At 38.4% G+C, this 26,467-nt stretch overlaps 2 protein-coding genes across 6 annotated transcripts in view; one reads left to right on the top strand and one right to left on the bottom strand.

Annotated features, from left to right (window-relative positions):
- The window catches only part of HSF2BP (heat shock transcription factor 2 binding protein), a 128,115-nt gene extending 124,278 nt beyond the window's left edge, over window positions 1-3,837 (bottom strand). The window contains exon 1 of the mRNA XM_056797100.1: window positions 3,683-3,837. The gene's annotated coding sequence lies outside the window, so the exon portion shown is untranslated. The remainder of the gene's footprint in view (window positions 1-3,682) is intronic.
- The window catches only part of RRP1B (ribosomal RNA processing 1B), a 55,149-nt gene that overhangs the window by 12,314 nt on the left and 16,368 nt on the right, over window positions 1-26,467 (top strand). The window contains exons 1-9 of one of the 5 annotated variants that reach the window (XM_007493206.3): window positions 3,962-4,751; window positions 12,256-12,338; window positions 14,429-14,486; window positions 14,930-15,015; window positions 15,455-15,516; window positions 17,723-17,852; window positions 18,388-18,452; window positions 19,169-19,347; window positions 25,484-25,578. In XM_007493206.3, coding sequence (XP_007493268.2) covers window positions 4,622-4,751; window positions 12,256-12,338; window positions 14,429-14,486; window positions 14,930-15,015; window positions 15,455-15,516; window positions 17,723-17,852; window positions 18,388-18,452; window positions 19,169-19,347; window positions 25,484-25,578 — 888 coding nt within the window. In that variant the 5' untranslated portion in view covers window positions 3,962-4,621. Of the gene's footprint in view, window positions 1-3,961; window positions 4,752-12,255; window positions 12,339-14,428; window positions 14,487-14,929; window positions 15,016-15,454; window positions 15,517-17,722; window positions 17,853-18,387; window positions 18,453-19,168; window positions 19,348-25,483; window positions 25,579-26,467 lie in introns of those variants that run through there. The other 4 variants (XM_007493207.3, XM_007493208.2, XM_056797097.1 and 1 more) reach the window with 4 other exon arrangements.

Raw genomic sequence — 26,467 nt, forward strand, 5'->3', positions numbered from 1 at the left:
TCAAATTGTGGCTTCAGACACTTCCTAGCTGTGAGGTGCTGGGCAAGTCACTTAACCCCAATTGCCTAGCCCTTACCACCCTTCTGCCTTAGAATCAATACAGAAGGTAAGAGTTATTAAAAAAAAAAAAGTACATGCACAGATTAGTTGATGCCTCTCTCAACAGACTGATTAACAATACAGGTATACCTTGGAGACATTGCATGTTTAGCTCCAGATTACCAGTAATAAAGCAAGTCACACAAAACTTTTTGGTTTCCCAATACATATAAAAGTTATTTTTACACTCTGTTGTAGTCTGTTAAGTATGAAATAGTACTGGGGTTTTTTTTAACAATGAATATACCTTAACTAAAAATACTTTATTAAATATTCTAAATCAATTAATTAAATAAAATTTTTCAAATGGAAAAAATACTTTATTGCTAAAAAATGTTAACCATTCTCTGAGCTTTCAATGATTCATAAACTTTGAGAGTTTTTCCTTGGTGTTGATAGCTGCTGACTGATCAGGGTGGTAAAGGCTGAAGGCTTGGGTGACTCTGGCAATTTCTTAAAATAAGATAACAACAAAGTTTGCCCCATTTATTAATACTTCCTTTCACTTAAACTCTTAGAGGCCATTGTAGGCCTTAATTTCAACGTTGTTGTGTCTCCAGGAATAAGGGAAGTGGGAGGAGAGGAAGAGAGATGGGAACAGTTGGCTGGTAGAGCGGTCAGAACACACACAACGTTTATCGATTAAGTTTGCAGATCTATATGGGCTTTATAGTTTGTGGCTCCCCAAAACAATTACAATAGTTACATCCAAGTACTGATTATAGATAAGTATTACAAATACAATAATTTTTAAAAATTTGAAATAGTGTGAAAAGGACCAATATATGCACAGAAACATAAAAAGGAGCACATGCTGTTGGGAAAAATGGGACTTGTTGATGCAGGGTTGCCACAGACCTTCAATTTGTAAACCAACCAAACAAACAAAAACCTCACCATATCTGCAAAGCAAAACAAAGCAAAGCACAATAGCAGGTATATACCTGGAATATAATCAGTTCTAGGAACAATGGGGTCACTGAGTCAGCATAAATTTCAATAATTCCTCCCTTCTGGTGCTAATCATACACATGGTACAGCACCATAATCAGATCTATATCATTCCTCTATCCTCAGTTGCATCATCCTAATCTCTGCTGCTCATGAAGAATTAATTTGAGTAAGCTTTACTGACCATAACTTAGGGGACTTAAACTTACAACAAAAAACAATATAATATAACCATGAGTATTACAAATTCATAATCCCGTGTTTCCTTCAGTGTCATAAAAGTTGGACAAATTATATTAAACAGAGACATAAACTGATAAATCTCCTAAGACAAATGGTTAAATAGGCTCTCAGAGGCAAACTAATCAGGTTACAGATTAAACTACTTAGAGCGTTCACTATATACTAATTGGAGAGACCTCATATCACCAAGGTCACCAAAAAACTCCAGTTGCCTTTCTTGACAAGGATCTGACTCCCTTGTGGAAGAAACCATAATAAAAGGGGGAGTGTGGGTGGAAATGGACACCCCACTATTTGAATACCCGAAGAGTAACTATATTGAACGTCCCATGTCTAAGGGCTTCAGATGTTTGGGGGTATAGAACTTGTCACTGGATAAAGTATCTGTGAGTTTTCTCTTGTGTGTCCTCATAGGCACATGTATGTTACTTATGCTTATAGCACCTTCCTTTGACTAGTTGTTCCCAAGCCAATTTCCAAATTATATACACAGAACAGAGATGAGAATGATATAACAGAGAGAAGAGCAATATGAATTCTTTTGTGGTGCTACACCATGGTTAGCACCAAATGGGGGATTATTTGGTAGAATTTAGCTAGTCACCTAGAGTATCTGAGTACATCCATGATCTCCCAAGCCCCCTGTCACAGTTATTGCCAGTTTACCTCAAGTCAGAGGTGATTAAAGAACTTGCCAACTCCAGCAGAGGAAAGGGCAGCCACATATGTTCTGATTCCCTTTTAGAAATCTGTATCCACCTGGACTGTAAACTCGATTCTGAGATAACACTAGTCCATCCACTTTTAGAAATGGACTCTGTCTTCTCTTATTATGAAATTCATCTTTAAAATAACTAAAAAAAAAGTAGTTCTGTTTGCTTTTTACTTTGGATGCCTCAATAAACTTTAATTTTTCTACCAGTTTTCTTCATTATTGAGGGCAAAGGCCTAGACAAAGACTTTCTTTCTAAATTATCTTTGACGTACTCAACATCAATCAATAATTATTCATTAAGCACCTATTAAGTGCCAGGAACTATATTTGGTCTCCCTGCCTCAAATCTGCTTCCCCCAACTCCATTCCAATTCAGTCTTCACTCAGATAAGACCATCTTCCTAAAGCACAGATTTGATCATCTCACCCTGCTCCCTCCGCATTCAATAAACTCAAGTGGCTCCCTATTACCTTCAGTACTGAATATAAAATCCGTTTGGCTTTTAAAGCCCTTTATAACTGGGTGCCTTCCTACCCTTTTCAGGCTTCTTATACCTTATTTTTGTTACACTTTGTTTGCTTGGTTCCATTAAATTGTTAGCTCCTTGAAAACAAGGACTATCTTTTGCCCATGTGTCCTTATAGCTTAGCACCCTGCCTGTCACATAATCATAAATGCTCATTGACTCATTATTGACTTGACCTTACACACTCTGCAGTGACTCTGACCTCCTTGCAGTTCTTTATTCGTGAAAATTCCATGATGGAATTTTCACGAGCTGCCTACTCTGCCCTGGAAATCTCTCCCCCTCACCTCTGCTACTTAGTTTCTCTGGCTTCCTTCAAGTCTCAGCTAAAGTCCCACCTTCTTTAAGATGCCTTTTCCAGCCCTCTTTAGTCAGTACCTTCCATCTGAGACAACCCCCAATTTATCCTGTCTATATCTTGTTTGCACACGGGCTTTTGTAGGTCCTGTCTTCTTTCCCATTAGGCTGTGAGCTCCTTGAAAGCAGGGACTGTTTTTCTGCCTTTGTTTATATATCCAGGGTTTCAAATGCCTGGCACACAGTAGGTGTTTAATACTTTTTGATCAACTGTCAATGAAAAAAACCTAAATAATCCCTATTTAAAGTTTACATTCTATCGGGAGGAGCAACACATGCATATATATATATATATATATATATATATATACACACACACAGACATATGGACTCAGAACAGTCATTAGGGAGGGAAGACATTAGTTAAGTTGCAATTTAAAGAAAATAAAGGAGTCTATGAGATGGGAGGTGAGGCAGGTCGTTTATTCTATGCACAGGGCAAAGTTATGTAGATGGGAAATAGAAATCGAATCCAGGAAATGCCGATAGCTTCTCAATACCACTTGTGGTCGTCTTAGAGTTCTGCTGTAAGCATTGTGTGTATCAGGGATGAGGGTCTACCCCCATTAAAATCAAACAGGAGCCTAGAACATTTTCAGAGAGTAAGAAGTGCAAATTAGCTGCCAGATTCTTCCTTTGCAATAATGCTAAAGAAAACCTACCAAGTCTGACAGAACATGCAATACTCCATACAGACTCTCACCTCTGCGTGCATTTTTTCTTGGTCCAAGCTTTGTAATTATATTAGCTAATAGTCTACTAAGGGGATAGTGACAAAGACTAGACTTACGATTGCATTAGTAAAGGAATTTCTCTGAACTTTTACACTGCCTAGATCATTTGAGAAGTTAAAAGATTTATACAAGGTCACAGAATATGTCCGTAGCAGGAGGCAGGACTTGAATCTGGGCTACTTACAGTACCAAGTCGCCTCTCACAGCAGGACATTATTGAATTAACACACGTATGAGGATGCAAAAGGCAAGTGTAATTTGAAACACGTACACCAGGCAAGGCAACCCAAGGAAGACGTCATAGAGGCTGTGGCATTTGAATTGGGCTTTAGATTTAAACAGGTCATTCCAGGCAGTGTTGTCTGGAGGCTACGGTAGCTCTTTTGGGCAGTAACTAGTGTGGAGACGAGACATTTTAAAAAAGGACAGATAAGGAAGATAAAGAGAAGGTGACACCAGATTGCAGAGAGCGGAGAACGATAAAGGCATTTGCCCTTTACTAAAGAAATACTCCGAATTTTTAAACAGAGGGTCGCCCAGTCAGGGGGCACAAAGTTTTAGAGAAATGGTTGTTTAGAAAAGGGAGAGGAGCTGAGTTGGACGCTGCCAGACGGCTGGGCATCTGAAATCTTGATGCGGACTGGCACCTGAGAACCAAAGCGTCAAACCAACGTTCGAACGCTCGGCGGGCTCCTAGGTTGGACTCGGCTAGGCTCGGCTCACTCCGCCGAGCTTCCTACCTCGGCAGCCGCTTCGCACCGCAGCAGCCCCCCCTTTGTGACGTCATCAACCCGCGTTCTTTAGAACGTGACGCGCGGATCGACCGCCCGCTGCTGCTCGGGCCCGTCCGTGGCCTCTGCGCAATTGCGGCTGCAGTAGGAGGCGGCGGCGGCGGTGGTGGTGGTGGCAGCAGCGACTGAGAAGGAAAAGGTGTAGGAGGCGGAGAGAGGCAGTAGTGTGGGAGGGAGGAAGGAAGGGGATGTTCCTGGGGCATCATGGCCCCAGCCATGCAGCCGGCTGAAATCCAGTTTGCCCAGAGACTGGCGTCTAACGAGAAGCTGATTAGGGATCGGGCGGCAAAGAAACTGCGCCAGTACATTAGCGTGAAAACTCAGAGAGTGACAGGTAAACCTCAACGCGGGGGTCGCCGCCACCCCACCGGGGGGGGGGGGGCAGAGGGAGAAAGGAGGCGGCCGGCGCGATCACACGCCACATGGCTGACTGGATGGGGTGCGAGGCGGGGGAAGGAAACGGGGACCCTGGTAGAAGGGAAAAAGCACATGGGGCACCCGTGGGGAGCGGCATGCACCGCTCTGGCCCGGCGGCGGCACTTAGAAATGGGGTGTTGTGGAGAGGAGGTGGCCGGAGCTGCTAGTGTGCACTCCTAGATGAGACAGAGGAGACGACAGGGACCTTAGAAGCATAGAATTTTTTTTTTTAATTTAAGCAGCCGCGGCAGTGGAGGGAAAAGTCTAGAAAGTGACCGTGGGGGGAGTATGTAAAGAGATGGGAATTTCTGATTAGAATTGAGGTTGGGAAGATAATGGGAAGTAAGCCTTGGTCAGTATCAGTAGTGCAGGGGTGAGGGAATTGGGAAGTCAGTCTGAAAAATTGGACTTCTAAGAACCAGGTATTGAAAGTATAATATTATGCCAGATAGAGTTGGTAGTAAATAGTATAGAGTGGACATTTATATAGTACTGGTCGGCTGACAAAGCTTTCTTACGTAATATCACATTATAATATTATCACTCAACTTCTGAGCTAGGTTGCAATATGCCCATTTTACAAAAGATGTCAACAGCTAGTCATGGCAGAGCCAGGAGAACCCATTTTCTACCACCGCACAGCCTTACATATCTCAATCTGTCTCATGAAACAATTATTTTTTCACAGATTTTGTTTATATATCACAGACACACATCACTGGTGTGACTCCAAGATGTTAGGTTTATTAGCTATAAGAACTCTCACAGACCATGTATGAAAACCAGAGGTGCTGTGATCTCTATCCATGAGCCACAGTGATAAAGAATTCCCAAATCCTTGAGTATTAGGTACATTCTTTTATGTCTTCGTTAAGACCATTGATTTAAATTATCTTCATGTAGCAGATAAATAGAATACATTTTTTGAGAGCAAGTCTAAGTTGGGAACTAAATGGGGTCCTCCATTTAGAACTTGAGTGAATTAGAGACTGTCTAGTCCAATCCTTTTGAGTTAACTGGGGCACAGCTAAATCAAGTGATTTAACTCAGTCTCACAGCTAGAACGGGTGTGAGATAGATTTAAATCCAGGTCCTCCTTTCTTCAGTGTCCATCATGTCAGGTTGCCTTCCTACATTATGATTTTGTTGGATCTTAATCATATCTCTTCACCTGGTTTGCTACTGGAATCCTTTCACTTCCTTTACTTCCCTCCCCCCTCCCCCCCATGTCTTGGAATTTTTTCAGAAGAACTCTTGACAAGAAAGGTAAAAGACTTGGGAGGGAGAAAATGGGCTAAAAGGAAGGTGAGATGTTCTTATGTATATAACATTGGAGTAGGGTCAAGAAATTGGAACTTTGCTTCAAATTGTACTGATTTATATAGAGCCCTTGGAAAAGTTATTTAGGGTAAAAAACCAAAGATATTTCCTGAGGTTTCTTGAAGACAAGAATTCTGCTATTTCTCTGTGTATCATGCTCCAGTACCTAGCAATCCTGCTTTTTACTGAATGTTTGCCCTCACTTGTCCTTCCATCCCTGTTCTAACAATTAATTGCTTTTCTGCCTTTTATGACTAAACTCCACCAAAAGGCTATCTGCAATAGGTGCCTCCATTTACTTTCATCTTACTCTCTCTGTATTTCTCTGCATCTGACTTCTCATTTCCTCATTCAAGCGAAACTGTTCTCTCCAGTTACCAATCATCTGCCAAATCCACTGGCAGTTTTTCAGTTTTAATCATTCTTGACCCTCTCTGTGGCCTTTGACACTGTTGATCACTCTCTTGATACTTTCTACTAGGTTTTTAGGACTCTGCTCTCCTTCCTATCAGACTACTCTTTATCCGTTTCCTTTGCTAGCTCCCCATCTAGGTCACACTCTCCAACTTAGGTGTCTCCCTCTATACTACTTTGCTTGGTGATCTCAACAGCTTCCATGATTCTCAGAACTACTTACTAAGGCTTAATCTCTCTGTAGACCTCCGTATGACACAACTCAAACTCACACACACATTTTTCTCCCAGTCCCTGAGGCTCACAACCTAGTGTCATCCTCAACACTCCTCACTGTTGCCCCCTTTATCCAGTCTTTTGCTAAGGCCTGGTGATTCCACCTTTGGAACGTCTTTCAAACGTTTCACTTTTCTTTCCTCTGATTCTGCCACCACTCCAATGCAGGCCCTCATCAACTCATACCTGAACTGTTGGAATAGCCTGCTGTCAGTCTTCTGCCTCTAGTCATTCTATGCTTTTCATTCCTCATGCTCTTTTTAGCTTCAAAGCTCTTTCTAACCTGGTCTCCCCATCCCTCTAGGTACTCTTTTCTCCAGTGACGCCGGTCCTCAAACAAGACACTCCATCTCTTACCCTGTTCATGACTGTCCCTCATATCTGAAATCCCTGGATTACTTCAAGTCCCAGCTACACTCTAACCTAATGGAAGCCTTTCCCAGGCCTCATTCTGGTGCCTTCCCTTTGACAATTACTTCCTATTTATCCTGTGTATATGTTGTTTGCATGTTGTCTACCCCCATTAGACTAGGAGTTCCTTGATTTCGGGGTCTATCTTTTGCCTTTCTTTTGTCTCCCCAGCACTTAACACAGCATTACTAAGCACTTAATAAATGCTTATGGACTGACTGAATTGAATTACATTTAGAACATATTCGTATTTACAGCTTGTGAACTAACTGGCATCAGCCCAAGACTTTTCAAACATCAAATGCAGTCTGATCATTTCTGTCTGTGCTTCCTTCACTTAGGAAAAGTTCCAGGACATCTACTTCAAATGAGGCCAAATGATACGGTTCAGCCTTTCTTAGAAATTTTATCAGAGATTCCAAGTTTCCCTTTAAATCATTCACAACAATCCAATACGTCTATTTGTCTTTATAAAACTATTCTCAAACTTTATGGTGGTTTGAAGAAATTAGTGTTTCCTCTCTCCTCTCACGGTGCCTTCTCTTTAAAGGAGATATCTTAATAACAAAACCTGGCAAGGGAGAGAACTGTTTGGGTACCTGTTCTATTGCCATATAAACTAGGACAGTCCTCAGCAACCACTGGCAATTTCTATGGACCCTACATAATTTCTCTTCTTGAATTTGAGGGTTTAGAAAGAAGAATCAGAGATGTGCTCACATTTGCTGAGTGTAAAAGTTTCTAATCACCTAATACTTTATCATCTCCTTCAACCCAGGGAAACTTTAGGATATGAATATTTGTAAGGGAGAGTTGGTGCTTTGTGCTTTCTATTAGGTTTAAGATCTACTGATCTCCAATTCAGTTCAACAAACATTTATTAAGTAACTACTGCCAGAAAATCACTTAAGCTTTTGGGGTCATGTACCCCTTTGGCAATTTGGTGAAGCCAAAAGACTACTCAGAATGGTTGTGTTTTGATTTGTTTTAGGTGCTTTTTTGGTTTGTTTAAACCTTCACTTTATGACTTAGAAGCAAGACTAAGTAGTGTTTCCAGGCAAAAGAACGAGAAGAAGCAGTGGAGATTAAGTGATTTGCCAAGGATCACACAGCTAAGAAAGTATCTGAGATAGATTTGAATCCAAGACGTCCCATCTCCAGGCCTGACTCTATACATTGAACTATCTAGCTGCCCCTTCAGAATATTTTAAAACACATTCAATAAAAATAATAGGATTAGGAAGGAAACTATTGAAATTCTTTTAAAAACTCAAGAATCCCAGGTTAAGAACTCTCATGCTAGAGAAATAGAAATAAAACAATTTGGCTTCTGACTTCAAACAGCTCACAGTTTTTAGGAGAATGAGAATCTGTGCTTAAATTACCAGTTCTGACTTCTTAAGATTTGGGAAGGACAATAAGCTAAATTCAAACAGATGATTATACTTATGTAGGGAACAGGGAATGAAAAGGGAAGAGTTAACAGAGCCCCAGATTGTAGACCCTACATAAGTTTATAGGTCTTCTTAATCTTGACATATTTCATTATTTTGTCTATTAATACTGTAAATTTCTAGATCCGAAATTCTTATATTCAGATGAGATCATACAAATACACTGCATATCTGAACAGGAAAGATTTGTGTGTTATTGAAGCCTCCCTCAACACAGAAACCATAACTGTACATCAAGAGAGGAAATTATGATTTTTTAAAAACCCTTTTAATGTAGTATATTTAGTGTCCAACATCTGATCTGATGTTTGTTGATGAAATTCAGGCTTCCTGATCTGCTCACACAATTGTAGAACTATGCCTACGCATATTGAATTCATTTGTAGGATTGTATTCATTGTATTCATATGTAGGATAAGTAGGGATGATAAGTGGGCCTGGTGATAATTTAGTATTAATTTCACTGTTGTAGAAAGCTATTGTTCATCATTAGGCTTTTTACTACATTCTGTCCCAGATTTTCATATTCTGGATAAAGGCGATGGGATATGTGTTCTTTCATATTGATTGGTTTGGTTTAGAATCAGTAATGATAATAAATGGGACTCATAATTATAATCACATTGGATCATATATCAACTTAGGATGGGCCCGGGGGTATTATTTTCATTTCGTTGTGAGAATGACTTCCGTTTTATCATTCTAAAGCTTGCTTAGCGTTTAGAATATTCTGAGATGAATTCTTATGCATTGAATTATCTAGATTTTTTTCCATGAAGACTTAATATTGAATAATTTAAAAGAAACTGGTTTGTATAACATTTTATTTTCCTGAGCCTTTTTTTTTTAAACAACTGAAATAAATGCTACACATATGGTTTCAGAAATGTGACTTTATTTTTCATGGAATTCCCATGAGGTCAAATACGGTTAGAAAAAAGCAAGATGTAGAAATGAAATGATTTGGAATAAACTTGCACACTTGAGTGCCTTTCTTGCCAGTGGCCAGAAACTAGTCTCAGTCTGCTATTCAATTAAAGTCATGGGAATAGGGACAGGACCAATGGTTTCATTGGTACAGGGAACTCCTGGAGGAAGACCTCCCTCAACCAGTGCAGGCACTTCCTCTGTAATTTAGAATCTTGAGAGAGTTGCATAAAGTATACTGAAAGGTTAAATGATTGTCTTTCCTCCAGTCACACCAGCAGTATGTCAAGTCTTAACTGCCTTCCAGGTTAGCTATCCTCTACCCCGAGATGCTTCGCCCCAAGAAATAGCTCACCAGAAAGAGACTGCTCCTTAAGTTCAAATATGTCTCTTTATGCAGTTGTCATTGCTGAGATTGCACTTTCATCTCATTATTTGTATTGTTACATGGGTATTTATATTTTAGAGCAATTTCATACATAAAATGTAATGGACTAAAAAGACCAAGTTAATTGTATCGTGGCTTTGTGTGATTTTAAGTAGCAATTTTGCTCTCTTTAAAGATGAAAGCATGTCATTGTTTCCTGAGCTGCCCACACAATTTTAAGACAAAGTCAACAAATGATTTTTCTTTGTATTCATGTAAAGGCTAAGTAGTGATGGCATGTTCATTAGTATATGTGTCAGGAATTTGATGTGAAAAAAGCATAATCCATAGTTCCATTCTTGATATTCCCTCTGAAGAGATATTCAACACGTTTATGTGAAGAAAAGGTATTAAATTATTTTATAATTGAGAAGAGCCTTAGAAATAATTTAGCTCAACTTCATTATTTTATAGATAAAGAAATTGAAGTCCATTCGCTCATTTGCTTTTAGAGTTTATGAATCACCTCAACCTAAGAACTTCCTCTTTTTCTTGGTGTGAAGATAGTCTGATTAGATGACCCCCATCTCACTAAATTACCCACTTACTAGTGCCATACCTTCCTGTTCTTACAGATTCAACCTACCATGTTATGTTATGTTATAATTTCCAAGCTTCACCACTACTCCCCCTTTATATGAAAAGTGGAGATCTTTTGAGGCTATAATTTAACCCAAGCCTGGTCAAAAGTCACTTTTAAACCTCTCTGAGCCTTAATTTCCTCATGTGTAAAGTGAGATTAATAATGTTCTAAATACCTTGTTTTGAGGAAAACTAAATTTGTCTTATCAAAATATTGTAGGAATGTAAGCCATTTTAATTCCTTACTTTGTGGATCATTATGACCCTTGGTCTTGATTTCTGTTATTTCTGAGCCTTCTAATCAGAAGGGAAATTGGTTTTGGAGCACTGTGTGAGATTGCCTTACTTTGATCATTCTTTCAGTAGCACTAAAGTATCTTTTGAAGAATGAAGTATCAAACCCCTAAAGTTGGTCTAGTTTTGGGGTTATTTTTCTTTACTTTCCATCTTAGAATCAATATGTTGTTTCCTTTCCAAGGCAAAAAAAAAGCAGTAAGGGCTGGGTAATAGGGATTAAATGACTTGCCCAGGGTCACAGAGTGAGGAAGTACCTGAGGCCAGTTTTGAAAGAAGGACCTCTCCTCTCTAGAACTGGGTCTCAATCCACCTATCTGCCCCTGAATTCTTTTTTGATTCATTCAACTTAATTATTAATTAATCCTGTGGTGGATTATTACTACTTTTTTTTTTAATTCACACTTCCAGTGAAAGACCCTGTAGCTCAAGAAAAGAATAAACTCTTCCCTTTTTTTGAGCAATATTTATTTTAGCAACCTACTTCTATTTTACAAGTGTTCGGTGATATTTTGAAATGCACAAGATGAGTTAACCCCCCTTCCCCCCCCAAAAAAAGAGTAAATGCTCCTGTTCTCTGAACATGTACAATTGTTCCAAGTTATAGGAGAAATCAGTCACCAGAAAGTTAGGGTAAGATCTCTTTCTTTTTTTAATACAGTAAACAAGTTTGAGTATAAGAAGAGATTTGAATATAGTCACATATGCTTAATATGAGTATTTTAAATTGTATTTACAGTAAACTTTGTTTTATTTTCCCATTAATATTGTTGATAAGACTTAACTACAGGAATGGAGAAAATAGATACTTAACATCTAATGATATTTAAAATATTTTAGAATGAATCAGTTATTTTGTTAATGGTAAGAGGGAAAGTTAATGTTTGGGGATTAAAAAAAAAAACAGTATTAGGAAAAACCTTAAAGTAATTTTATCCAGATATCCATTCAATAAATGAAATCTCTTTTCATCTTCCTCATTAAGCCTGTTCCATGACAGAGAATTCACCATTCCCCATAAAACAGTTCCATTCCATTTTTGGTAACTTTGATTATTTAGAAGCTTTTATGTTGAACTAAAATCTGTCTCCTTAAAGATTCTATCCTTTGTTCTTAGAACTCCTTCCTGTAGCCAAGTAAAATAAAACTAATTCTTCTCCCATGTTGCCAAAAAGTGAAAATAAAATTCATATCACCCAGAGATATGTTTTATGGATCTCATCTACATAATATATATTTTACTTTGTGTGTTTCTTTTTAGAAAATGGATGTGTACATTTTAAAATAAGAATTCTGTGTATTTGTTTGTACTTTAGGTGGTTTCAGTCAAGAAGAATTATTAAAAATATGGAAAGGACTTTTTTATTGCATGTGGATGCAAGATGAATCTCTTCTACAGGTAAGACCATTTCCTTTGAGCTACCTGAATTTTAAAAAAAAAAAAACTTTTTAAAATTAGCAACTCTATAAGGTAGGTAGAAAAAATTCCCAATTTGGTTAGTTATTCATTAAAATAATTGCTTCCTATTTCCCAGAACTGTTGTGAGGTAAACCCCTTAAAACCATACATAATATTGACTATTATTACTATTCAGCAAAACTTAGAATCATAGCTGGAAGGGACTGGAGGCCATCAAGTCCAACCCTCTCATTTTACATATGAGGAAACTTGAGGATCAGAGAAGTTAATTGATTTGCCCTAGCTGGGCAACTATCTTATGGAGAACTCTAATATACTGTTTAATATTCCTCACTATTCTCAGAAAAAATGAAGGGATTACGTATCATACGTATTTACTTTAAAATGAAAGATGCCCATAAATTTTAGGTGTGTCTTCAGTCATAATTCAACTGCTAATACAATAAGTTTTATTTTACAAGTTTGTATTTTATCAGTGAGCAAAGTGATAGTTTTCATTGTTCATTTTAAATGATGATATTCATTGATTCCTCCCATTATCATTTAAGAAATAATGGAGGAGGCAGCTGAGTGACTCAGTGGATGGAGAGCCAAGCCTAGAGTCGGGAGGTCCTAGGTTCAGATCTGGCCTCCGACACTTCCTAGCTATGTTGTTAAGCCCAGCTCAACTGGGTCTTATTTGTGGATCTCAGAATGAGATAAGAGGAATAAGGTTAGGATCAAGAGGGTCACAGAGAGACTTACAGACAGACTCACAGGCCTCTTGCTGATCAGTGACAAAGTTTATTGATTTCAGGTAGCTACAAATAGAGGGTTGAATCAGGCAGGTGGGATTAGATCACTTACAATGGAAGTCAATGATTAACAGGATGGAAACAATGGATTTAAATTACCTAGATGACTGAACAGAGTTTTCTAGAGGTCATCATTCAGTATGTCAGTGTGTGACCCAGCTTCTCACAGAATTCCTGCATCAATAATTTCTTGGAAGAACATACAGTATTTGGGGGAGAAGAGTGGTTGAGTTCTCCTATGAGAAGTGCTATGTGTCTGGCTGTTTCTAGACTCTGGCTTTGATTTCACTCTCACTTCTGGGGGGGGTTACACTGTGTATGACCCTGTTACCTAACTCCCATTGCCTAGCCCTTACTGCTCTTCTGCTGTGGAACCAATACATAGTATTAATTCTAAGTGGAAGGTAATAAAAAAAAAGAATGAATGGAATAATTTGTACTTCTTTGGGTATTAATAACCATTAGCATACCTGCTTTTTCTAGGGCACTTAAAAATTTTTGCTGGTTTGCTCATTTTCATGAAAATGAACTTGCTGGTCATGTAAATCATTTTTTACTTTCATGCAAAATTAGTGAAACATTAGATTAATGGAAAGAAGAAAATTTGAAAGTAGATCCAGAACCAAACTTGGGATCAGAAGATGATTTGCTCTGTCTCACAATAAATAGAAATTACTTTGCAGATACTCTTTTTAAAAAATAAATACCTCCCCACAAATGTCTCCCAGTTATGTCATTTGACCTGTATGTAACTCATGATGCACCTAATACATGTGTTGTGTTGGTCTTAAACTGATGCTCCTTAATTCCTTCCAATTCACATTTATATTTATCATTCTACTTTGTCTTGATTTGTCTAAAATCATAGATTGAATCAGTAGTAGAGGAAGGATATCCTAATATAGAGCCATACTATACTTTTATTATCAAACTGCACTTCAGGCTTCATTGCTTTTTAATTATTTGACATTTTTTCATATCACAATACAAATATTGATACCTCTATTTTGAAGAAAGAAACTGATTACTAATTTATTTATAGTCCAGATCAGCTAAAGTGACAGTAGGGAATATTTTCCTACATTCTGCTTTAAACAAGTCCTCAAAGACACAGCTGGCATAAATAAATTGGTGGAAATGTGAGATTTCATATATGACATTTCCTAGTTGAAGTTATGTTGAAAATCTCATCAGCAGGTGTGAGGGGGGCACAGGCCATTATGTTGTCACTATGCATTGTTGTCATGTTTTAACAGCAGTATTTTAACTTTACAGGAGGAATTAGCTGATACCATTTCCCAACTCATTCATGTTGTTAACAACTTGGAGGCTCGTAAGTCCTTATTTAATTTTGGTTGGCCTAGTTGATCATTATTCTTCATTTCTTTTTCTACTTTCCTTTAAAGTTTTGGTCATTGCCTGTAGGCCTTAGAGATGAGTATATAAAATTTCTACTTATCATTGGTTTTTAAGATTTTTGATATTGTAAGGACAGAAGTGCATGAGTAACTACATGCAGACATTGCAAATATCCATTTAAGTGTAGTGCTGTTTTAACAAATGACTTCTTTGACCAAAAATCCTGAAGTACTGAGACTTTCACTTCTATATAGCTGAATTTACATATGCACATATTTGAGAGAATCTCTTTGAACAGCCAAGTGTGCTTTTCTTGAGTTCAGAGAACTGTTTAAAGCTAATTGTCTGTTGTTTCTGAGATAGTACAATGTTAGTTATCTTGGGAATCAGATGTTTAGGTACTTTTGTTTACCATAGAACACCTCTTCATCCAGACTTTTTGGAAAACCATGAATCGAGAATGGAAAGGAATCGATCAGCAGCGCCTAGACAAATATTATATGGTAAGAGCTTGGGCTGGTTTGGGGGTGAGGCAGGAGTTATTGTCTTTTTTGCTTTATTGCATAACATTCTAAGACAAGTTAGTTATAACATACAAACTCAAAATCACTTGTCGGGGGAAATACACAAAAGCTTATATTGGCCAACAAAGACCATTCCAAATACAAAACAGAATGTAAAATGAACAAAGTAAAAAATTGAAATTACAGAGATACAAAGGTAATGGCATTCTTTAGCTTGCATATTTGAAAATTTGAGGTTTGGTTCACTCTTGTGCCATTTTAAGAGGTAGATTTGGGAAATAATACTTTGGTATTATATTACCTGGGAGTTACATAGATTAAAGTGTAAGTGTTTGGACTCCCAACAGTGTTAATACCCTTATTTCACTGAACTAGATGGAAATGTCTACTTTCTTGTGTAACACTTTTTTATCTTTAGTTAATTCGTTTGGTCCTGCGGCAATCCTTCGAAGTTCTGAAGAGAAATGGCTGGGATGAAAGGTTCGTAATCTATGAGATTTAGCCACAGCACAGTACTTGTACACAGAATAACCAATTAATAAACAGTTGTTAAATGACCGATAATAGCAAACTTCAAGATCATGGATTTACGTAAGGCTCCAATCAACCAGCAAAGTAGTTCAGTATCAAACACAGTGCTAAAGGCATTACTTTATGGTAGGAAAAAAAAGCATATCATAGTACTTGTCCATACAGATCTTGAAATTCAGTTGAGGAATAAGACATAAGTGGGAGTTAATTACAAAATAGCCATGCATGCTATTAGGAAGTTCTAATTTGTGCTGTATAGTTAATAGGACTGTATTTAATAAGGTTCTGATGGTGCAGTTTGGACAAAAAGTACAAAAGGAATTTGGTCAAAGATCAGTGTGAGCAAGAAGAGGTTTTATATAGCAAGAAGGTGGAACTTGAGCTGGCCCTTTCCGAATGAGGAGAAGAATGCCCAGAGGGAACAATATAAAAAGCAAAAGTATACATAGTATATATATAGTAAGCAAAAACATACAGTAGAGTTAAGGATAGGAAAGGAGATAGTGAGAAAAATCTTTCTGCATTTCTTTGGCCAGATTCTCCAGATTTTTATTCCATTATATATATATTGCCGTTTGTCATAGGGTCATAGATTTAGAGCCAGAAAGAAATGTATGTCCAATTTTATAGATGAGGAAACTGAAGTTCAACCAAGTTAAGTAAAATACTCTCCTAGGAGATATTATGGTTTTGTTGTTTGCCCTAAAAGGCAGTGTGGCATCATAGAAGCAGCCCTAAGGCTTGTGGGGGACCTGAGTTAGCATCTCTCACTGATATTAATGCAGTGACTCTGGAGCTAAGGCAAGGTACTTGGCATTTCTGTGCTTCCATTTGAAAAAAAAATGAGAAAGTATAAACCTCAGAGTCTATTATATGAGTCACAGGTATAGTCTCTCCTCTAAGCTTCACTCCCACCCATCCAAACTGGAACTCATCATCCTTCTCCCAAACTCCTCCCCTATTTGAAATGTCCCTGCTTCTGTCCAAAGCGCTGCACCATCCTTCCGGGATTATCCTTAACTCCTCACCTCCTACTCCTTTTCCCCCACCAGCCCCACATTTCTAATCACTTGCCGTATCTTGTCGTTCCTACTTCCACAACATCTTTGGCATCTGACCCTCTTCTCTCACAGCTACCACCTTAGTTCTGGTCCTCGTCCCCTCTTACTTGGGACTGTTGCAGTGGTCTCCCTGCCCGAGGGTCTTGCCTCTCCAGTCCCTCTTACGCACTGCTTCCAAAGTGATTTCCCTTAGGCATAGGTTTGACTAAGTGACTCCAGTGGCTTCAGCCTCTAAGATAGAATAGAAAGCGTGCTGTTAAAACTTCAGCGCCCTGTACTACCTAAGGGGCCAGGGTACCAAAACGAGAGGAGGCATTCAGCCTGGCTCTCTCCCACCCACAGCCTCAGCGACGATCTAGAGAATGCACAAAACTGAACTCTGGTCAGGAAAGCCAAACAGTCACATTGAGCAACTTAGGAAGACACTGGAGAAAAGTGTAAAAATCTATAAGTAAAGCCTCAAAATACAGCTTGGACACACGTCCAATAAACATTCCTAGGAGAGTTAAAGAAGGAACCAAAATACTCTTTTAAAAACCAAATGAGAGCTATAGAGGAAAGAAGGGAAAGAACTAAGAGGTATAGAATAAAAATATGAAAAGAGAATTAGCAGCTTGATAAAAGAGGTAAAACCTTATGCTCCTTGGCTTCAACCAGTCTTTCAGCCTTATTTATCATGACTTCCCTTCCCATATTCTGTGATTCAGCCAAACTGGTCTCTTTGTTCTTCACTCATGACACTTCATTTCCTATCTCCATTTCTTTGTACTATCTGTCCTTCATGCCTGGAATACATTCACTACTAGAGTAATGCATCTCAGGTACTCATCTTCTGTGTGGATCCCCTCTTAATCCTTCCAAATGCTAGTGCCCTCCCTCCCAAACGACCTTGTATTGAACCACTTTGTATATATTCGCATTTATTAGTATATTTAGCATAGTGCCTAGAATGTAGTGAGTACTTAAAAAATACTTATTTGCTCACATTATGAGCTGTTAAAATCATTACTAAAAAATACTAACCTTGAGCTGTTTAACAACTATTTTTAACTTTTAACTATAATACATACAATTGTGCTGTGTTTTTTCACTAGCCGGATCAAGCTTTTTCTGGATGTCTTGATGAAGGAAATTCTGCACCCTGAGAGCAATTCTCCAAACGGAGTGAAATTCCACTTCATCGACATCTATCTAGATGAGCTAGCAAAAGTGGGAGCAAAGGAGGTAAGGCCAGTAGCCTGCTTGTGGTGTTTGTTGGTGGTCAAGCCAAGCCGGGTGAGCCACCCAGGTCACTAAAACAACCTGATGTATTGTAACAATTACAGTACTTTATGTGAGGCTCTCCTTTAAGGTGGGAAGCTTTTTCCAGTGTAGAGCTAACCCAGTTTCTTATAATCTCCATTATGACATAATTACATTGATAATCCGGAGAGCCAGGCTTAGACGTTTTCTGGCTAGGAGAGGATCAAAGACCACAGAGCAGAATTTCTCCAGCTCCTGGCTTTGACTAGTGGTGCCATGACGTGGTAGCTAAATGAACAAGGTAGCTCCGAGGACATGTGCATGAATACTAAAGAATCAGCTCCAGTTAATGCAGAAATTACTTTTTAAATTTCTAAGTCAAACTATTGAAATGCTTCAGTGGATTCCATAACGTGTTTCCCAAAAAACTTACTGCCTGTAACATGTTTGAAAAGGAGACAAAAGCGGTTTTCTCTGTTCTTATTTTCTCTTATTTCCTCATACTTTTAAATTGCAGCTTGGGGCAGATCAGAATCTCAAGTTTATTGATCCATTCTGCAAGATTGCAGCTAAAACTAAGGAGTAAGTAACTAAGGAGTAAAACTCATGTTTTGCTGCCTTATGTATAACTTTTCTTCAAATTCTTCTAATCTTAAAAAAAAGACCATCCTATCAAGTCATGCCACATCCTGAATCTTTCTCTACTGTCATTAGAGGTTGTGTGTCATGAAGTGATAAGAGCGCTGAACTTGGTCTTGGAGTTGGTAATACTGGATTTGAGTTCAAGCTGTAAACATTTAATAGACTTGTGACTCTGGCACCGTCACCTAACCTCTCTGAGGTTGCCTTTCCTCATCTGAAAAATGAGAATAACAGTGGTGCTCCCTCCTTCACAAGGTGGTTATGCAGAAAGTGCTTGTAGGCCCTAAAATGCTATGCAAGTATAAGGAATTGGGACGATAGAGCCCAAGTTGAAATACCAATTAGACACTTGGGTTTTTACTGATAGTTGAGCTGCTAGTTTAACTGTTCCAGCCACTCAAGCAACTTGTTCCACTGTCCACTGTCATCTGTTCACCTTTGCACTTGGTTGGTCACTTCGTGCTTTTATCGCCATAGTTGCTTAACATATAAGTAGATATCTCTTTGTATCTAGTCACTGAAATGCTCATTGACCAATTGACTAACCTTAAACACAAAACAAGTCGATCAGAAATTGAGTAATTCTCATTCCTTCATGTACCCCAATAGGTATCATTCATTTTAATCTCATCTTTTCCTTATGCTTCTATCCATAGCCATACCTTGGTACAAACGATAGCTAAAGGAATCTTTGAAGTCATTGTGGATCAGTCCCCCTTTGCCCCTGAAGATTTAATGGAGGAACAGAAAACTAATGGTGACAGTGAGCTGTCTGAAGAAGAAGAATCTGATAATGAATTGACAGCTAAAAAAGCAATCATTAAAAAGAAATCGGGTAAGGAATGTCTTTAATTTTCACTTACAAGATAAAAAATTGCCTTTAGTATTTTAAGGTTTCCAAAGCATTTTATCTACATTAATCATTTAATCCTCAAAATACTGTGAGGGAGGTGCTATTATTATTATCCCCATTTTACAGATGGGAAAACCAAATCTCAGATTGTATAACTTCTCCCTAATTAGTGTCAGGCAAGATTTCAGACCCAGATCTTCAGGTTGCCATGGTGGAAACTCATTAAGCATCCGCCTGCCCTGCTTTTTATACCTTTGCTGAAGACCAGTGAATTCCAAGACTGAAAGATCCTCAACACATTTATTTTCATTATAAAATATAGATACCCAGGACACTACTCTACTCTATATCTAGGCCACAATGCGCATGATTATCGGTGATAATTTTGCCCTGCACATTCTTTCCAACATTTCTTTCTTCATTGTTTTCCGGACATCTCTCAGTATTACTGATACTAGATTTTCATTATTCATATCAGTGCTTTTAAATCATATTATTTCTATTTAGGTGAATAATTTAGGTGAAGAGCTAAATGACTTTGATGAAATCTTTTAATAATAGGACCTGAAAGTAACTCAAACCTCTTTATCTTGAATCTTCTTATATGGTCTTAGAGTCTTTAGGTCAATTTTAATTATGATGGGTGTATGAACTTTATTTGCCATCTTTTCCAGGTACCACTCTGATACCACAGTAGAGATTAGGGTACTAGGAAGTGACAGAGATTATAGAAATTAAAAGCTGGAAAGATGGGCCTCTTCCAGAAAGTTCCAGGAGGGAGGTCTTATGGTGGTCATGGGAAGGGACAGCCCATCTAATCGAAAATTTCTGTTCATGTTGACTTCTTGTTAAGAAAAGGATACTGACATGTTTGGGGTGAGAAAATAATAGAACTCTAGTAAAAGCTTGTCTTCCACATACACTTTGCTCTAATGCTTCATTGGTTTCTAAGGTGATCTTGGGTTCTAAAAGCTGTGCCACTTGAGCACATTTCCACTGAGCCAGAAAAGCTTTGTGTTATGATCCCAGTGATACCCCCTCTCTGCTATCTAACAACCAGCCTAGTTGACAGTGGAGCAGCTTATCCATAAGGAGGACTGGTCATTAAGTGATATTGAACATCACAATTTCTGAAACAAGGAAAATTACAAAAAGGCCATCAACCTTGTGCATCCTCCTTTTCCTGTAGTAGTAAAAGAAAAGAATTAGGGGCTAAGAATCAAAAGTTTCAGGGGGTAGCTGGGTGGCTCAGTGGATTGAGAGCCAGGCCTAGAGATGGGAGGTCCTGGGTTCAAATTTGGCCTTAGATACTCCCTAGCTGTGTGACCCTGGGCAAGTCACTTAACCTCCATTGCCTAGCCCTTACTGCCAATATGGATCCAAGGCAGAAGGTAAGGATTTTTTGAAAAAAAAGTTTCAGACTGTGGATAAACATTACTTTTGATGGTCTTAAAAGTAAAATTCTTGTCCAGTGAGTGGTTGAAGTAACTGAACTGGTTGGAGGTTTTACATATGTATAGTCATCTAAGATATTTTTAATGATTGCACATGTAAAATCTTTTTCAGATTACTTTCTGTCTCAGAGAGTGGTCGAGAGGGAGAGAATTTGAAAGTCAAAATTTTAAAAATGAAATAAAACGTAATGGCGGGGGAGGGAATAAGATTATTTTACCCAAAAAAATGTTGTAAGGAATTGTAGAATTCAAATGTAGTTAATTACTTGACCAAGATCTCACACCCAATATTAAGAGTCAAGAGTTGAGCCGTATCTTTAATCCAGGCCCCAAACTCTATTGTACTACACTTTCCCTTCCTTCTGTATATGCTCCTATTTTATAGTTTTAATTTCCCAGAGTCATCTCCTATAGAAACTGAGGGATTGAATGCTTTGGCCAGGGTCATATGCTGATATGCCTCAGGGATGTGGCAGGTTTGGTTTCAGAACACCACAATTAAACAAATATTACAACAAAGCAAGTCACACGCAGTTTTTTGTTTCCAAGGGCCTGTAAAAATTATATTTACAATAGCCTGTCATCTGTTAGATGTGCAATAGTATTATCTCCCCAAAAAGGATGAAAGGATATGCCTTAATTAAAAATACTTTGTTACTGAAAAATAGTAACAAAATAGATGAACTGAACTGTGTCAGTAATATAGGTTACTGGCCTTAGAGTCAGGAAGATCTGTGCTTCAGTCCTACCTCTGATATTTACCTCCTCGCTTGTAAAATTCAGATCATAGCACGTAGTCCGTACCCCACAGAATGATTTTGAGGCTCAAATGAACTCATATATGTGAAGTCCTTTGCCACTATTAAAGAACTATGTAAATGTCATCTATCATCATCATCATCATCATTATTAACATTCTCAATACCTGTGAAACCAAAAACCACAGAGAAGTTACAGATAAAAAAAAAAAGATGGTTCAGAGATTTTCATTAGGAATTAGGAAATAAAAGAAACCAAAGACTTGAAGCTTCATGCCTATATAAACTTTAACTTCTTGACATAATAAAATTGACCAAATGAATTTAATTTTTATATAGATGTAGAAAATAATCAGCTAATACTGATTATTATACTGATACCAACTCAGCTTTCCTAAACTACATTTATTAGTTGTTTGTGTAGTCAGACCATTGACTTGCTAGAAAAAATTCAAAATTAATACCAAATGAGAAGAATAAAGATAAGAAGGCATAGCATGCAATCAAAATAGTTCAGACCTGACTTTTTTTTTTTTAAATAGAACCCTTACCTTCTGCCTTGGAATCAGTACTCTGTATTGGTTCCAAGGCAGAAGAGTGGTAAAGGCTAGGCAGTGGGAGTTAAGTGACTTGCCCAGGGTCATGCAGCTGGGAAGTGTCTGAGGCCAGATTTGAATTTAGGACCTCCTGTCTCTAGGCCTGGCTCTCCATCCTCTGAGCTACCCAACTGCCCTTATAAAATATCTTAAATTCAAAATGTCCAGAGCCAAACATTATTTCTCCCTCCCTTCTTCCCAATTCTCCTTTTTAAGTCATTAGCCTCCTGATCCACCTGGGCTCACAATCTCAACTTCTTACTCTTCACCAGCATCAATTCCCATTCTCCTCCCCCTCGCCCCCCAATAAGTCACAAGGTTCTCTTTATATCCTATCTTTGCTCTATCTCTGTCTTTTCTCCTCTGATCCTGCCACCAGCCTGGTGCAGATGGTCATTGCCTCACGCCTAAACTATTATAATAGCCTACTGGTCAGGCTACCTGCCTCCAGTCTCTCCTCATTCCAGCCCATCCTACACAGGGCATTTGAGGGACTCTTGGCCAACCAACAAAAATGAACTTCTATTCAAACCATCTAAAAGATGTTATCCAGAACGTGTATGCTTGAAAAAAGGGGGCAGATGAATCATATCGAGAATAAGAGACAGTAGATCAACTGTGAGTTGTAACCCGTGGCACCTCACGAAGCCTGTTGTTTGTATCTCCATGTAGAATTTATGCCAGGACAGGATTCTCACAAAGTAAAACTGGTAACTTGAAGTTTACACTGAAGGGGGGAAGTAGCCACATTAGTATAAGATCACACATTGAAGTTGAAGTGCAGGTGAAATTATGAGCAGTTTAGAAGTTACCGAGAATCCTTCATGGCATTATTTTACTCTGACAGTGTTTATTGATCAAAAACCAAACCCATCACTGTCATTTCCCAGTCTTCCCTTCTCACCCCCTTAGACTGCTCCCTGGTAACAAAGGCAAATGGCTCTGCAAAACAAAGCCAGACCTTCCGTGTCTGATAGCATCCGTATCTTTGTCAAGAGGGGGAAAACCCTTTTCACATAAGCAAGTTCTTTTCCTTTGTTATTTGTAGTCGTTGTTTAAATGTTTCTGGTACTGCTCATTTTTCCCTGCAGATCTTCCCAGGATTCTCTGCATATATCCCTTTCACCATTTCTTACAGCGTAATCAATCCATTTTATTCCTAAATCATCCTTTGTTTATCCTTTCCTCAATGGATGGCCTTGCTCTTCACTCCCACAGAAAAGTGCTGCTATAGATATTTGTGCATAGGGATACGTGCCTCTGTTTCACCTCTGGGGAGTTGTGTTATAATCAGTCACCAGTAGAGTATGTAGAAGGAAATGAAGTATAGGAGAAGGTGGGAAGGGGCCGGGCTGCAGAGGGTTTGGGGGTCCTAGAGGTATATTCGTGACGAGCCAAAGGAGTTGACGGAATAGAAGTAACTCGCTCAGCCGTGTGCTTTGCTTTAGGGAGTTTAACTTTGATAGTTTAGTGGAAGATGGACAAGAGCAGGGAAGAAGCTTGAGTTGGGGAGACCAAGCAGCAGGTTATTGCAGTAGTTTAGACATCTATCCCCATAAAACCATGTGGCCATGTGGGCCCTTGGAACCCCTTAACATCACTCCTAGTCGATACTCCTGCGAGAGCAAGGGAAAAGGAGGCCCAAAATGCACAGAAATATTTATAGCATCTCATTTTGTGATGACAAAAGAAACAGAAACTGGGGGAGGGTGTAGCCGGTTAAATTGTGGTGTGTGAATGTAAATGAAGCACCATGGGATGACTTCAGGGAAGTCTGGGAGTACGTGTTTGGTCTAATGCAAAGTGAAGTAAACAGAGGTAGGAAAAGGACAAAACTTGGAACCACGTGGAAATTTCCATCAATAGAATGAACAACCACCGTTTGAGTGAACTGTTTCATGATGAAGCCCGCTGTCCTCCTCCAGATAGAGTTAGTCAACTCAGAATGCACATTGAAACATAGGGGGGTTTGGACATGGCTAATCCAGGAATTTGTTTTGCTTGACTGGGCATGTTTGTAGCAGGCGTTATTTTTTTGTCAAAGAAGAGAATAAAATGTGAAAATAAAATTGAAATTTTAAAAAGAAAGTTTTGAAATAGAATAGAAAAGCTTTTTATAAACTCTTCTAGATCTGAACTAGGATGATGACTGTGTTAGTGGAGAGAAGGGGGCATATAACCAAGTTCAAATCCTGCCTCAGATATTTGCTAACTTGTGTGACCCTGGGCCAAGTCACTTAAGCCTGTTTACCTCAGTTTCCACCTCTGTAAAATGAGCTGGAGTAAAATGGCCAGCCACTCCAATATTTGTGCCAAGAAAACCCCAAATGAGGTTACAGAGAGCAACACCATTGAACAATTCCACTACTGGCTCATGCTGGTATTTACCTTCCTGCCTAAAGCCTCCACACCTAAAACGGCCTCCCCCCACAGCCCTTTCCACTCGCCATTGTTCATTCGTCTTTAAGGCCCATTGTTACATGCTTCTTGGAAAGCGGCATTTGTATGGACCTGTACCAGCTTCCTTTGGCCCCTGACTGCAATAGCTTCCTGTCTCCTGTTGCCCTCCTACTTTTTACCTCCTTTTTGTAGGTTCCCTTCTGCCATTGGAATGGAAGCTCTTTTAGGGGCAGAGATTGTCTTTTAGCTTTATTTGTATCCTCAGTGCTTAGGCACAGTGTCACTTCACAAATGTTTTCTTGTTCTATGTTTAGTATAGAAATATTTTTAAAAGGGAAACTTGTGATAGGGTGTTTTCAAAGGCTTATGTAACGAATAAAGAAAGAAACATGTTATATCTCTAACTTGTCTAGCTCCAGTGGCTGAACAATTGGAGAAATAACCTTTGGTACATTAAATTAAAATCATTTCAATGCTATCTATTACTTTTAGTCCAAATCCATAATTTTATTTATTTTTTAATTTTTTTCCCCCAGTTGAATAGATTTATTTAGTCAATTTAGAACATTATTCCTTGGTTACAATAATCATATTATTTCCCGCCCTCCCCTCCACCCACCCTTCCCACAGCCAACACGCAATTTCACTGGGTATTACTTGTGTCCTTGATCAGAGCCCATTTCCATGTTGTTGATGTTTGCACTAGGATGTTCATTTAGAGGCTCCATCCCCAACCATATCCCTTCGATCCATATATTCAAGCATTTGTTTTTCTTTGGTGTTTCTACTCCCACGGTGTTTCCTCTGGGCTATCCATTTTCTTGAATTATTTAGTTTTCCTACAAATGATAATTCTTGGGTATTTGATATTTCAAGCATGTTGTAAAAGATCTTGGATTTGTTTTTCCAGCAGTAAGTAAACATTCAACCAGAAAAGATGGATGGAATGTTGAAGAAGAAAAGGGTGAAGATGGGACCTCTGAAGACACAGGTATACTTCTCCAGGTTGGTGGCCTTTTTTATTTTTCCATTTGTATGGTATGTAGATTTACTATTATTAAGCTGAAATTCACTAGCTGACTTAATTTGATTTGGAGCCAAATTCATTTAAACACTAAGGTTATGGGTACTATGATCCCTCTTTTAAATTTTTTTATTCCAACACATTTCATCCATTTTTAAAAGCATATAACAAATCATAGGTCTTATTTTCAAAATAGCCATTCTGTCTGCTTTTTTCAGAACTTTTTTTTTCGTATCAGGAGCTCATACACTTAGTAGCTTGTATAATCAGGGACAACTCACTTAACTTGTCTGCCTTGGTTTCCTCATCTGTAAAACGAGAAGAACAGTACCTTCATCCTAGAATTATTGTGAGGATCAAGTGAGACTATTTTTAAAGCCTTTTGCAAAACTTTAGGTGCTTTAACAAATGTTATCTATTATTAACTACTAAACCATGCCCCCATTAAAAACAGAAGGGGGGGGAACAAATCCCATATATAGCCATGCCCAAAAATAATCGATCATCTTTCAAGACATACTTGACATTCATCACAATTCTTAAATCTTTCAAGATTATGATCAGATAAAGGAATTTCAGAATTCATGAACATGGAAGTAGAACAGATGTAGATTATGGCTCGATCAAGGATCTGAACATCTGTAGGTAGCTAAAGTGGGGTGTAGAGTTCCTTTGCAGATTAAATTATTCTTGGTTGTAAGTTTATATGTTTTGCCTTTTGGAATATTGCCTTCAAAGTTCTTTCATTTATAGTAGAAACTTCCAGGTCTTATGTGATCCTGACCATGGTTCCTTGGTACTTGGCCTATTGCTTGCTTTGTGGATACTTGTAATATTTTTTTCTTTGACGTGGAAATTCTGAGTTCTGAA

The sequence above is a fragment of the Monodelphis domestica genome, chromosome 4 (genome assembly GCF_027887165.1).
Source record: "Monodelphis domestica isolate mMonDom1 chromosome 4, mMonDom1.pri, whole genome shotgun sequence".
NCBI lineage: Eukaryota > Metazoa > Chordata > Mammalia > Didelphimorphia > Didelphidae > Monodelphis > Monodelphis domestica.